This window comes from Podarcis bocagei (assembly GCF_964188305.1).
Source record: "Podarcis bocagei genome assembly, chromosome: 2".
Taxonomy (NCBI): Eukaryota; Metazoa; Chordata; class Lepidosauria; order Squamata; family Lacertidae; genus Podarcis; species Podarcis bocagei.
In genome coordinates this window covers 111,114,445-111,128,554 of record NC_138126.1, presented here as the reverse complement: position 1 = coordinate 111,128,554, position 14,110 = coordinate 111,114,445, and the positions used below count along the sequence as shown (strand labels likewise).

Genomic DNA, 14,110 nt, shown 5'->3' with positions numbered 1-14,110 from the left:
TTAAACGACCCCTGTGGGCCTTAGGTTGCCAACCCCTGTTTTAGGACCCAAAGCATATATGCCAGTCCAAGTTGCCAGTCTATGATTGGACAGAAACAAGGATAGTGTATAAGCAAATACCTATATTTATAGGCTCTTCCATAGGATCCTTCTGCTTGTCCCATTAAATAGAGCGAGAGCCAGCACTGAAACTGAGCTGCTAATCTTCATGTTTGTTAACTTTTTTTATGCTGTCGCTGTTATTATATCTCTCACCTGATTTCAGAAAGGTGAATTCAAAGTGACCTTGAGATGCAACGTCATGCTCTCCGCAAACACGACTGTGGCTGCATCTACACAACTATAAATACAAATTCTCCGGGGGAGGGGGGGACGTTTTAAAGCTCACGATGGTAAATTTCATAGAGTTCCAATTTCAGCTCTACAGCGTCAACTAGTATTATAATGCATTTATAATTTGTTTTTACTAATGTAGCTGAGTCCTGTAAGTATTTGCACAGGACTGAGTACAGAATTATTATTATTATTATTATTATTATTATTATTATTATTATTATTATTATTATTAAATTTTATTTATACCCCACCCATTTATACCCCACCCATCTGGCTGGGTTTCCAACTCAGGTGTCTGATACAGTAGCAGTTCAGGCAGCGGCTGAAAACCCAAGTGCTGGGTGTGACTGACAGCCAAACTGGTACTACTCTAACCGTGGTCAGAAAAATGCATGAGGCATTAAGGGTCACAGGGGTGTGGGATACTGAAATAGAGCCCATCTTAGAATTCACACATCATTGACCACTTCATACGAAGTAGGGTGCAAGCCCATTTCCACCCCCAACTTAGGAGTCTTGACAGAGTGAGCCTTCTTCCCAACTCCCTATGGTAGTTGTATATTGTGACTTCCCAATGACTTACTAGCCTAGGTGGCATTTTCCTTAAGTGAAGAAAGAAAAGCTGTGTTTTTTTCTGGAAGGGAAAACAGACTTGAAAAAGAACTAACGCTCAAAACATCCAAATACCCTCCAGCGGAGAAGTTATGTGCAATTCGGAGCTTATCCTAATATACCAAATTCTTTAAATCAAGTATCCTGTTAAAACTGGGCAAAAAGCCTTTCAAGCTATCCCTTCTGTGAATCCTCCATCCTATAGTTGGGGGACGCTTCCATGGCTGCCCACCCTCTTGTGAGCCTGTTCTTGAACGCCCAAGACAAGGCAAACAATCAAGTTCTCAGAATTAAGCAAACTTACGTTTTAATAGATGCAGCAAAGGAAGAATCTCTCTCTCTCTCTGTCTCTCTCTCTGCTTCCCACCTTTTATCTTTTATTCCTTCTCCCCATTCACGTTCAATTAGGTCAAGGCCACAGGTTCCCTATGTGATGCACTAGTGTTGAGGAAGAAAATCTCTGGAAGTAATCAATTACATCCCTAACACTGACTATGAAGAGCGCTACTACCTAATTAACGAAGAAAGAAGCTGTAAAAACATACTTGGCTGGAGTGGTGTTTTTTGTTTTTTTAAAAAATCCAAACACTTCAAACTACCGTATTTATATGTCGCTGCCTTGAAACCACATCAGCAAGATAATCTGTTTCTTTACCTCAGGACACTGAAAAAGGAACAGAGGTTCCCAAGATGCCTAATATGAGTGAGACACACGGTTTACAACTGCCACGCGTGAGTACAAACTCAAATGTTTTAAAAATGGCTCAGAGTAATTTTTAGGATTCTATTTATTAAAATCATCCGCATTTGAAAGTATTTCTATATATCAGAAGTTCCATAAAAGTAGGGCTGTGGGAACTGTACTGGGGAAACCCAAGTCCCATGCCAAGAAAACATAAAGTCTGTGGTGTCTATAAATCGGCATACATTTTCACCGTTCTGCTTATTCAACCATGGGGAGAGTAGATTGCAATCCTAAACCCACTTACCTAGGAGTAAGTCCAATTGAATTCAGTAGGATTTATTCCTGAGTAGACACAGTTCAGATTGTTCTCTTAAGGCACCAGTTATTTGTCTCCTGGTGACTACGTATTTGGCTCAGAGCTCTCCCTCCTATCTGCATAATTTTCAAGCTACGAAAGTCAAAAACCTTTCAGATTAAAAGGTGAGGTCCACCACATGTTTATTCCCAAACCTCTGCAGAATGATAAAGTACACACAGTCCCTGTCTAAAGTTCTTTTAACGTACGTATTTTTGCCGGTTCCTTTCCGAGGTTTTGGGTGAATTTATTCTACAAATACCTTGCAGCTTTGGAACAACAAACAGTTACTCTAACCTAATCTCTATCCTGCTGTCAGGAGAAACCCAAATGGTGATGCTAACAAGAATAGTTTTAAGAGGCCAACCACTTGAATACAGCAGGTTGCTAACTTTTTCTCCTGGCCGGGCTCTGAGGCCTTCAACAGAGGCAATTTCTCAGGACACACTTCTCCCATCACCAAATCTCCCTATTTAAAGTCTCAGGATGAATGAACAGAAGCCAAGCAAATCCTATTGCTCTGTTTGCTCCAGGATCTCAGTGTTCACAAGCCAAGTTTAGTTACTGCAGGCCCTGCCCCTCTCCTCCAGTGTACAGCCCCATGCATTCCTTCTCCTTCTATAACACTGAGATGGGGAGGTATATATTAATCTGTTGTCTACTTCAGATTTGCAGATCTGCTAATGAGCCGGGTAGCAGAGGGCAATGCGTATATTTTATTTGTATTTATTTAGAGCATTGTGCACCGCTCTTCAGCCACAGAGGCTCCCAAAGTGGTTTACATTAAAACGAGAGATTTTGGCAATTGATCTGGGACTGCCTGCTTGCCACAGGGCATTAAAAAAAAAAAAAGGTCTAATCTGTAGCCAGCAGAGCTCAGAGCCCATAAATCGGTGGCAGAGCCCATTACTTGCGTGGAATAAAGTCCTGGGTTCAATCCCTGCCACCTGCGATTTCAGGTAGCAAGCTTGAGAATGACTCCTGTCTGAGAGCTTGAGGAGCTGCAGCCAGCCAGATTGGGCACTACCAATGACCAGAGTTGGGTTTTTTCAAGCCACTTCTTATATCATTAACTGAGCAGGGCCAGCTCATATTGTCTGGGTGCGATCAGGGGGAGGGGTGTGTGGCAAGAGCAGGAATGAAAAGCAGGTTACTGTCGGCAGTCCTGTCTTGTTTGACAGCCCGCTGGGTTTTGCACAAATGCCTAGGGATGTGGAGAAGATGGAGCCACCATTGCTCCAATTCAAGGAAGCTTACCTGCCCGTGCCATTATTATTGCTGCGCACCTCACACATACAATTCCCACCCCCCACCACCATTGGTCTTGTGGTGTCCTGACCATAGCTGTCAACGTTTCCCATTTTTTAAGAGAAATTCCCTTATTTCAAATAGGATTCCTTGCAAGAAAAGGGAAAAGTTGACAGCTATGGTCCCGACTCCTTTCCCCAGCCCCTGGCTTCATTTTTCCCCCTGGCAGCTGCATTCACTTCCAGCCCAGCCCAGCAACAATGTCTGGCATTGAAGATGCCATTGTCCCTTTGGAGACGTACAAAGTAGACCACTGCATCCAGCTTCTCCCTCAAGGTAGCAGAGAGGAAATCCTATTTCCCTGCCGTCCCTTTCGCATCTAGCTAAAACACAGACAGGCCAGCTGCTTTAGAGAGGTGTATTTGACTGCTGTACACAGAGCGTTCCACCTCGCCTCCGCTTCTTCCAAAGGTCACTGTGACAGCAGGCCATTCAGCCGTGTGGAGAGGGTGAGGCGGATTCCTTGCGTCCTTTCTCCCCATCCACAACATGCACACACTCCACCCCGGTTCCCAACATCTGTTCACAGGCCAAGCGGCAGATGGCAATGGATAGCTGCTCTTGGAACCGGCTTTAGCCAGCACCAAAAGAAGGGGAACTATTTAACTAAAAAAAAGAAATAAAAGAAATAAAAGCACAGTGAAAACCCTTCTGGGTAGCCTACGAGATCATTCCTCCCTCTAGTGCAGCGGCGTAAGAAAGTGATGGTGAGCATCAGGAGCTGGGAGAGGGAATCAAACCGGATTCTGCCAGGCTCTCCAGTTCTTCTTTCTCTTGCTTGATCTCGCAGAGTTTGAACTCGCCGCCGGGCTGAGACTCCACCGACTCGCCTCCTCTCGGGTTCTCTTTCGAATGGCACTTCTGGTGTTTCACCAGCACCCCCCTCTGCCTGAACCTCCGCCCGCACTCCATGCAGCGGTAGGGCTTCTCCCCCGTGTGGATCCTCTGGTGCGTGATCAGGTCCGAGAGCCTGGTGAAGCGCCTCTCGCACTCGTCGCACGGGTAGGGCTTCTCTCCCGTGTGGATCTTTTGGTGCCTGGTGAGGTCGGAAGGGTAGGCGAACCTCCGGCCGCACACTTTGCAGGAGAAGGGCTTCTCCCCCGAGTGCGTCCGCTGGTGGGAGACGAGGTTCGAGTGCTGGATGAACCGCTTCCCGCACACGCCGCAGGCGTGGGGCTTCTCCCCCGTGTGGATCCTCCGGTGGGTGGTGAGGGAGGAAGAGGAGACGAAGCGTTTCCCGCAGTCGGCGCAGGCGTAGGGCTTCTGCCCCATGTGGTTCCGCTCGTGGATCTTCAGGGCCGACTGGTGGCTGAAGCATTTCTGGCAGTAGGAGCAGCGGTAGGGCTGCTCTCCCGAATGGCTCCTCTGGTGACTGACAAGGTACGCTCGCTGGCTGAAGGTGTCCCCGCACTCGGAGCAGATGTGGGGCTTCTCTCCCGAGTGGATTTTCTGGTGTCTCGTAAGGTGTGAGAGCTGGCTGAAGCTCTTCCCGCACTCGACGCACAGGTAGGGCTTTTCTCCTGTGTGGACGTTCAGGTGCTTGGCCAGGTCCGAGGGGCGGGTGAAGCTCTTGCCACATTCGATGCAGAGGTGGGATTTCTCTTTCCTTTGGGCTCCCTCTGGGGCTGCGGGCGCTGCCGCCTCTTCCTCTACGTCTTCCCTCCTGGATCCCTGGTGTTCAAATTGCTCCTCGGTTCTGCTGGCTGTGTTAGTGGTGCCTGGAGGGTGAGGAGGCAAATGACAATGGTGGGCCGTGGGCCATTGCAAAGGTGGGAGTAAGATGGGGCCAAAAAAAACTAGGGCTGGATCTACACCAACCTTTTCAACGTTATTAGAACGATATTAGATACAGTGGTGCCTCGGGTTAAGAACTTAATTTGTCCTGGAGGTCTGTTCTTAACCTGAAACTGTTCTTAACCTGAGGTACTACTTTAGCTAATGGGGCCTCCCGCTGCTGCCATGCAATTTCAGTTCTCATCCTGAAGCAAAGTTTTTAACCCGAGGTACTGTTTCTGTGTTAGTGGAGTCTGTAACCTGAAGCGTCTGTAACATGAAGCGTCTGTAACCCGAGGTACCACTGTATAGGGCTAGCCCAATGATTAGGGAAGGAGAAGTAGCAGCCTCTGAGGCATCTGTAACCTGAGGCATCTGTAACCTGAGGTACCACTGTATATCGTTCTAAAACGTCACAGGGCATACTTGTAAATTAAAAGCATTCCTTTCCTTGTTTTCTCTGTAAAAATGCTGCTTCCCTACTGCTGGTTCCTGGTTGCTCTTCAGCACCCATTTTAATAGCACATTATGAATGTTAAAAGTAGAATGTAACCATTCCTTAACTCTTCCGCCGAGACCACATAACACCGGTCCTGAAAGACCTACATTGGATCCCAATACATTTCCAAACACAATTCGAAGTGTTGGTGCTGACCTTTAAAGCCCTAAATGGCCTCGGCCCAGTATACCTGAAGGAGTGTCTCCACCCCCATCGTTCTGCCCAGACACTGAGGTCCAGCTCCAAGGGCCTTCTGGCGGTTCCCTCCCTGCGAGAAGTGAGGTTACAGGGAACCAGGCAGAGGGCCTTCTCGGTAGTGGCGCCCGCCCTGAGGAATGCCCTCCCACCAGATGTCAAAGAAAAAAACAACTACCAGACTTTTAGAAGACATCTGAAGGCAGCCCTGTTTAGGGAAGTTTTTATTTGATGAATTATTGTATTTTAATACAGTGGTACCTCGAGTTAAGAACTTAATTCGTACTTGAGGTCTATTCTTAACCTGAAACTGTTCTTAACCTGAAGCAACACTTTAGCTAATGGGGCCTCCTGCTGCTGCGGCGGCGCCGCTGTGCGGTTTCTGTTCTTATCCTGAAGCAAAGTTCTTAACCCGAGGTAATATTTCTGGGTTAGCGGAGTCTGTAACCTGAAGATTATGTAACCTGAAGCGTATGTACCACTGTATTTTGCTGGAAGCCACCCAGAGTGGCTGGGGAAACCCATCCAGATGGGTAGGGTATAAATAATAAATTATTATTATTATTATTATTATTATTATTATTATTATTCCTTAACATTAAAAACCATGAGTGAAGATCCACCCTAGGAGTGGGATACATTTAACCAGCCCCACTTGCCCCTGTGCCATGGTGTCAACTAATCTCCTTCTCCCATGCACCCCCTCTTCAAATTGGCTTAGGGAGGGTCCAGAGAATCTGCAGAACAGCATATTGAGGGAGGGAGGAAAGGGGGTATCCTTCCGTCTGGAGAGCTGAAATGATTGTGCAGACAGAACAAATGGAAGAGAGGAAAATGAAATTCCACTCTACGCGAAGAAGCACATTTTCAGTGGGCACCAAGAGCATGTAAGACTCAACACCAATTGTACCAGAGGGAGTCTTACCCACTAGGCAGGTGCCGCCGTTCTCTTGCTTCCTGACCTCCCTGCCAAGCTGCCTCTGCCTGGCATCCAGCGGAGCTCTCTGCGCTTCAGAAAAATCCACAGCCACCTCTCGGAACGGCGCGTGCCCCTGAAACAGCATTGAAAGTCCTGCTCACAAAGAGGCTGGCAGCCCAGCAGTAGAGGGTGTTCTTTGCATATATGAAAACCTCGATTCCTAGCATACCCATTCAATCGACAGCAGAGTTAAAAGCAACCTGTGTGTGAGATCATGAAAAACAGGGTAGGAAACTTCCTGCCAGTCCAGATGGACAGGACTGGGTTAAATGCAGTAGGGCAGCGGTGAATTTTGAAGTGCAGGAACTCATCATGACAGCAGCCGCAACCCCAGCCACATGACACCCCAGCAGTGGCATTTGGTTTCATGCAGAAAGAGAAAAAGAGAGAGGGGGAGACAGAGAAAGAAACAGTGGTTCTCCAAGGGTGTGGGAAGAGAGGCTGGCAAGTGTGGTGGAAAGATTCAAGGACAATCTAAGAAACATTTAAACATTTCGGTGTAGTAAATAGTATAGTATCAAAATATTTTTTTTGCCGAATATGCACAGATATCTTTTCAAAAGCACCAAGCGATACCGCAAGCTCACACCTCTCGTTGAGTTTGTTTACCTACTTAAGGTACATATGTAACATGGTCATTTAGAATTACATTTTGGGAATGATCCACGTTCTTACATGGCTGCATTGTTTTATACTTCCTGGATGTCCCATGGTCATCTTACAAAGATCATCATCTTCGTGTGCCGCCTCCCCAAGAGGTCCGGAGGGTGGCAACACGAGAACGGGCCTTCTCTGCAGTGGCTCCCCGTCTGTGGAACGCTCTCCCCAGAGAAGTTCGCCTGGCTCCTTTATTATACAGTGGTACCTCAGGTTAAGTACTTAATTCATTCCGGAGGTCTGTTCTTAACCTGAAACTGTTCTTAACCTGAAGCACCACTTTAGCTAATGGGGCCTCCTGCTGCTGTTGCGCCGCCGCTGCACAATTTCTGTTCTCATCCTGAAGCAAAGTTCTTAACCTGAAGCACTATTTCTGGGTTAGCGGAGTCTGTAACCTGAAGCGTATATAACCTGAAGCGTACGTAACCTGAGGTACCACTGTACACCTTTAGGCGCCAGGCAAAAACATTCCTTTTTAACCAGGCCTTTGGTTGATCTGATTGACATCCTATACCCTTTTCAAATGTTACTGGGGGGGGGGGAGCTATTGAGTTGTTTTTATATACAGTGGTACCTCGGGTTAAGACCTTAATTCGTTCTGGAGGTCAGTTCTTAACCTGAAACTGTTCTTAACCTGAAGCACCACTTTAGCTAATGGGGCCTCCCGCTGCTGCTGCCGCTGCTGCACTGCCGGAGCACAATTTCTGTTCTCATCTTGAAGCAAAGTTCTTAACCCAAGGTAATATTTCTGGGTTAGCGGAATCTGTAATCTGAAGCATCTGTAACCTGAAGTGTCTGTAACCCGAGGTATCACTGTATGTATTCTGTGATTTTATATCTCGATTTTATTCTGTGAACCGCCCCGAGAACCCCAGGTATAGGGTGGTATATAAATTCAATAAATAATAATAGTTGTGTTCTGTGTTATATATTGACATAGAACACAACTATTATTATTTATTGAATAGTTGTGTTCTATGTTATATATTGGGACGCGGGTGGCACTGTGGGTTAAACCACAGAGCCTAGGGCTTGCCAATCAGAAGGTCAGCGGTTCGAATCCCCGCAACGGGGTGAGCTCCCGTTGTTCGGTCCCTGCTCCTGCCAACCTAACAGTTCAAAAGCACATCAAAGTGCAAGTAGATAAATAGGTACCGCTCCAGCAGGAAGGTAAACGGCATTTCCGTGCACTGCTCTGGTTTGCCAGAAGTGGCTTAGTCATGCTGGCCACATGACCCGGAAGCTGTACGCCGGCTCCCTCGGCCACTAAAGCGAGATGAGCACTGTAACCCCAGAGTCGGCCACAACTGGACCTAATGGTCAGGGGTCCCTTTACCTTCACTTTTATGTTGTATATTGAGCGCTGCTAGGAGATCCTGTTTTCCAATCTGTAAAAAATCTGGTGGTGGCACGAGCAAGTTTTTATTCTAAAAGTGTGGCCAGAGAAAAAAGTTTGAGAACCACTGGCCTGCATTTTTTACCCTGTTTCTGGCTTTGCTGCTTCCCTCACCTGTTCTTCCTGCTCCTCGCCTTCCTGCTGCCTCAGAATGAAGCCTTCCGCCAGGGCCACTGCTTGGGCGCAGGTCTCTGGGCTCCGATCCCGAACCTGACTTTGGATTTCCTGAGGCAGGATGGTCAGGAACTGCTCCAGGATCAGCAGCTCCACGATCTGCTCCTTCGTACGGCTCTCCGGCTCCAGCCAGCAGTGGCAGAGCTCCCTCAGCCGGCCGCAAACCTCCCGAGGCCCCTCAGCCTCCTGGTAGCAGAACTGCCGGAAGCGCTGGCGATGGATCTCTGTGCCGGTGGAGTTCCCTTGCAGGAAAGCGGCCTTCACCTTCCCGTAGTCCATCTTGTCTCTGGAGGCCAGGCTGCTCAGGGCCTGGTGGGCTTCCGCGCTGAAGGCCGGCACCAGCCGGGTCAGAGCATCTCCCCTGGGCCACTGGCAGGCGCCAAAGACCCTCTCGAAAGCAACCAGGTCGTCCCAGGAGGTCAGCTCTGGCAACGGCGGGTTCCCCCATCTTGCGTGAGGGGACTGCATGGTCTTCAGGAAATCCTGCCACTGGGTGTGCAAGTGCTGAGGGATGCTGCCCTCCTGGCGTGGCATTGCCCAGCAAGGTAGCTCCTCGATGGCTCCCGGACGGATGGCAAAGCTCTCTCTTCCTGCTCCGTCCAAGCTCTCTGCCGGCCTTGGGCCTGCCGGGTCCTGTTTCTCCATTTTCCCTACTGGCCTCGTCGTCTTGTCAAACCTTTCCTGAACCCGGAGACCCACAGCTGCCGCATCCTGCGACTATTCAGCCATTTTACCTTTCTGGAGACAGATTTATCCCCACCCTCTCAGCTGCCCACCCCTTCGCCTACTCTCACACTTGGAATCCTCTCCTACTCTTATTTATTTTTTCCTGTTTTCTGCACCATATACCCTTGTGAAGGTATATACCCTCCTGACAGTGCTTGTGAGTTTGAACAGCAGGGTCGCGGACAAGGCCCGAGTTCTTGTTCAGATACTTGGAGCTTGTTCCTGAGAAAGAAAGAGAGAGAAAAAAATAATTAAAATTAACCTGGGGGTTCCCTCATTGCAAGAAGAGAGGTTACAGAGAACTGGGTAGAGGGCCCTTTTAGATAGTGGAACGCCCTCCCAGAAGATGTCAAACACTTAAATAGCTATGTGGTTTTTAAAAAGACGTCGGAAGGCAGCCCTGTTCAGGAAAGGGTTTTTTGTGTGATGATGTATTGTGCTTTTACTGTTTTTTTTGTTGGGAGCTGCCCAGAGTGGCTGGAACAACCCAGTAAATGGGTGGCTTATTATTCTTATTCTTATTCTTAACAACTGTGGCTCACATCTGTCCTCCAGGTTGCTTAGGACAGTGTACCTAGGGCTGTTTGTTTCTGTCCCTGCCCTAGAAGAATCCTGCAATATGAAGTTAGCCTGAGAAATAACAACCAGTGGTTTCTCTTGACAGACTGGCTGGCAGAAGGGGAGGATATTTTGAGCATAGCACAATCAAGGGCCTAAATCAGGCGTCGTCTAGGTGTTGTTGGACTGCAACTTCCATCATCCCTCGCCATGCCTAAAAGCCCTGCTCTGTCGCAGCTCAGTGACACAGAGCATTTTGCTTGCAGAAGACCCCCCCAGATTCAGTCGCCAGATAAAAGGATGATGGAGCAAGACCATGAGAACGACTTCCTTCTGCCTGAGGCCCTGGAGAGCTGCTGCCAGTCAGAGCAAGCAATACTGGGTTAGATGGACAAATAGGCAGCTTCCTGCATTCCCGCAGGTATTATTTAATAATTCTTTCACAGGTTAAGCAGATTTCTGGCACTTAAAACACATTTCATAGCTGAAGTTGTGGTGTGTTCCAGGTTCATATGAAGCCTAGCTTGGGTGTGATGCTTCATACACAACCTACGTCTAAAGCATTCCCCCTCCTCAGGAAAGGACCCTGGGAACTGTAGCTTGTAGACCCTCCAAGTGTCCCCATTTTTCAGGGACCATCCCGGATTTACAGAAGCCGTCCCAGTTTCTGATTTGATCCCGGAATGTCCTACTTTTCCTTAGGACGTTCCTATTTTCATTGGAAAAAATGTTGGAAGGTATGGTAGGACATCCTTATTTTCATCAGAGAAATGTTGGAGGGTACGACCTTTACCCCTCACAGAGCGACAATTCCCAGCATCCTTAACAAACTACAGTACCCAGGGTTTGGGGTGTTGTTGCTAATGTGCTTTAAATGGATGGTGTGTCTGCAGTCTGAGTCTTCGAAGGGGAAACTTGGGTAAAAAATTATATATAGTGGTACCTCAGGTTAAGTACAGTGGTACCTCGGGTTACATACGCTTCAGGTTACAGACTCCGCTAACCCAGAAATAGTGATTCAGATTAAGAACTTTGCATCAGGATGAGAACAGAAATCGTGCCGGCGACGCAGCGGCAGCGGGAGGCCCCATTAGCTAAAGTGGTGCTTCAGGTTAAGAACAGTTTCAGGTTAAGATCCAATCTGTTGGATTTATTTTTATATACAAAAAATACATGTTATTCTCCGGGAGCAACACATGGCATCAAGTGTCTGCCAAATTCATGCGCAGATGGACATCTTTGCTACCCAGTTTATTACAACTACACACATGTGGTGAAATCATTCTTAATGTTTTCACTCAGCCTCCGAGAGTCACATTAGATATACCCAATTCCCTGGATGGTTGTGCTGGGACGCAGTTTATCCCTCTCCCATCCAGCGATCAAGGGGTGCTGCCTGAATTATTTCTGTCGCAGGGCGGCTGTTTTTAGTTCTTATGAGACGCAGAGTAGCCCAGAGAGTAGGAATGGAGCAGAAGGGGGGAAAACAGAGGTGTTATTGTCTCAGGGACCAAAAGCAGGCTGGGCATGCAGATTCCTTAATCGGCTCAGGAGTTAAATACGTTTCTGCAGAGCTCGCCCTCCCCACCACCATCAGGCAGCGGTGTCCACTGGGGCTCCCCCTCCCCAATTCAAAAACAAAACCCACTCTCCACCTCAAGTCCTGCCCTACAAGCGCGTGAGAATGGGGTGTGCACGGATCCTGTTGCCCCTTCCTGGCCCACCCCAATTAAACTAGCAAAGTCTGCTGGGACTCTCTTCCTTCAGTGAGTGGCTGGAAATAGGGAGTCCTAAACAGTGGCGTAGCGTGGGTTGTCAGCACCCGGGGCAAGGCAAGTAATTTGCGCCCCCTAACCCGTGGATTTTAGCAGGGGGCAGAGAGCTGCGAGTGCGAGCGCCCCCCCCCCAGATGTTGCGGCCGGCGCCCCCTGCACCCCCCACGCTACGCCACTGGTCCTAAAGAAAGGGGTGTTTCGTAAGCAAAGTGCGCGGGGGGGGGGTGTCGGATCTGGTGTAAGAAACCCCATTTTGGGGGAATCCTGCCTTTCTCGTTGGAGGGAGTTTCCCCTGAATGCAACCATTCAGCAGAAAGAAGGTTCCTTCCGTTCCCTCCCACTCGGCGAACAAGCGAGCAAAACACAAAACTCCGGATTGTCTCCTTTTGTGTCTCTCTTTTTTTTTAACGGAATTAAGTTAACCCCACCATGGCTCCCCTCCCCCCACACCCCTCCCACCCCGCCTCCCCTCCCCACTTTTTTTTTATTATTAGTAGTAGCAGCAGCAACAACAGCATTGCATTTAAGGCATGGCATCCATGGAGCCTGGCTGCTTGGGACTCGGTGCAGCCGGTTGGGGGCGGACGCCTCGACCCTGGACAAAGGGAGAGAGAGAGAGAAGCAGCTCCATGGAGCAGGCCCTACAGAAGCGCACCCCCCCCCCAATGATTGCACCGACCACGGCCGTCGTTTCCCAACTCCACAAAGAGGCGAGACGAGTGTGTGTGCGTGTGTCCGCCCCCCCCCCTCTGCTCCTGCAAAGCTTTCCACGCAGATCTGCAGAGATCCGTGGAAAGGAATCAGCCCCCCTCCGGCTGCCTCCTTTGCCAGCCCTCCCCTCTCCCCCCCCCGGATTTTGCACTTCGGCTCCGCCTGATTCTCTCCCCCCACCCCATTTTCTCCCTCTCCTGCAGCCGCATCGGCTCTTCCCCCTTTGCCCCAGATGCCCCTGAAACTCACCGCTCCCCACAGCTCTTTTCCTCCGCGCGGACCCCTGAGGATCTCGAGCCCTGCAGACACAATCCCACCCCCCCTTGCACACCCCTTAATAAAATTCAAATCCCGAGGTTTTTTAATCCAGGGCGGAGCAGGATGGCGCCTGGGCTATTGCATCTTCCCCCCCCCCCACCCGCCGCCTCTCGGCTTCCTGGGCCTCTCCAGGGCTTAGCTCTCACTCAATAGGACTAAGCCGGCTTAAATCCAAGGGCTCCTGTTTAACTGGTTTGAGGATCGGCCTGCCAGTCAATTTAACTCTTGACGCGTCTCGGCCTTAGAGGGGTGTTTGCGTTATGAGGTGTTTGGAGCAGTTGAGTTTTTTGACTTTTCTCTCTTGGCAAAGGCGAAGTTCCCTGGCACTGCAGAAAGCGAGATCGTGGAGCTTGCAAGGTTTAAAGTCGTTTGGTTCCAGTTGCGCCCTCCCCAAAAAAACAACAACACCCCACCAATGGTCTCTTTTCTGGCGCTACCTTAACGGAAAGAGGCGCCGTGTTCCCTTCCTGCACTGCACAGCGTTTCAACAATAAATCACGCACCACGCCGTGCCGTGCCTGTTTCCACAACCATTCCAAAAGTAACAGAATCAGTTGCTCTTCCGAGGTTGTTGAGCAACGGATTTTCAACGCAGTCGCATCTTCTTGACATCTGTGCCTGAGCGTGCTGCTCTCGAGACCTGCTTTAAATTTCTCCACGTGGAAATGGGGATACAGTAGCTGGAATCGTGTGTGTTTTCAGCCTCCCCAGGACATTCTGTAAGTGGTCTGAAAGTGGCCACCAAGGGAGGCTTGCAATCTTAAAAGGGGTTTCAGTACTGTCACTTGTTTGTTGACTCAAAACCATAAATTTTAATCACACTGTAAGTCCTAACTAGCTTACAGACCTGAAAACGTTCAAAGCTGCTTGGAATCCCCCCCTTGTATACCTTAGCTAATCTCTCTTCTTTTCTTATAATGCTACCCCTCAAGCTACTGAAAATGCCATCTTAATAATTCTGTGTTGATTTGCAAAATTATTATCACAGGAACAGTAAGCTGTTCCCACCTCCTCTGTTTGGCTGCTCCACAACTGTAGGATTTCCTTTCCTGA

At 48.9% G+C, this 14,110-nt stretch overlaps 2 protein-coding genes across 5 annotated transcripts in view; one reads left to right on the top strand and one right to left on the bottom strand.

The window, feature by feature from the left end:
* Positions 1-14,110, top strand: part of IKZF4 (IKAROS family zinc finger 4) — a 90,510-nt gene that overhangs the window by 72,641 nt on the left and 3,759 nt on the right. For 2 of the 3 annotated variants that reach the window (XM_081181381.1, XM_081181382.1), the window contains exon 9: positions 1,609-1,680. In XM_081181381.1, the coding sequence (XP_081037507.1) occupies positions 1,609-1,651 (43 nt within the window). In that variant the 3' untranslated portion in view covers positions 1,652-1,680. The other variant, XM_081181383.1, reaches the window with a different exon arrangement.
* On the bottom strand, positions 1,719-13,898 carry LOC308580110 (uncharacterized protein). Of its 2 annotated transcripts, none has more exons than XM_081181373.1 (4): positions 12,989-13,898; positions 8,910-9,917; positions 6,689-6,815; positions 1,719-5,014 (listed from the first exon to the last, which is right to left on the bottom strand). In XM_081181373.1, the coding sequence occupies exons 2-4, from the start codon at positions 9,612-9,614 to the stop codon at positions 4,011-4,013; spliced, it is 1,836 nt and encodes a 611-aa protein (XP_081037499.1). In that variant the 5' UTR covers positions 9,615-9,917; positions 12,989-13,898; the 3' UTR covers positions 1,719-4,010. The 2 variants fall into 2 exon arrangements, with proteins under 2 accessions (XP_081037499.1, XP_081037500.1); XM_081181374.1 differs by having other exon boundaries at positions 13,495-13,898.

What these genes read in the sequence shown, in the direction of transcription:
- LOC308580110 (XM_081181373.1), bottom strand. Translation starts at nt 9,614, where the DNA reads ATGGAGAAACAGGACCCGGCAGGCCCAAGGCCGGCAGAGAGCTTGGAC. An exon ending in GCGAGGAGCAGGAAGAACAG is followed by an intron (nt 6,816 to 8,909) that starts GTGAGGGAAGCA and finishes ATGCTGTTTCAG; the next exon opens with GGGCACGCGCCGTTCCGAGA. An exon ending in CGGCGGCACCTGCCTAGTGG is followed by an intron (nt 5,015 to 6,688) that starts GTAAGACTCCCT and finishes CTCACCCTCCAG; the next exon opens with GCACCACTAACACAGCCAGC.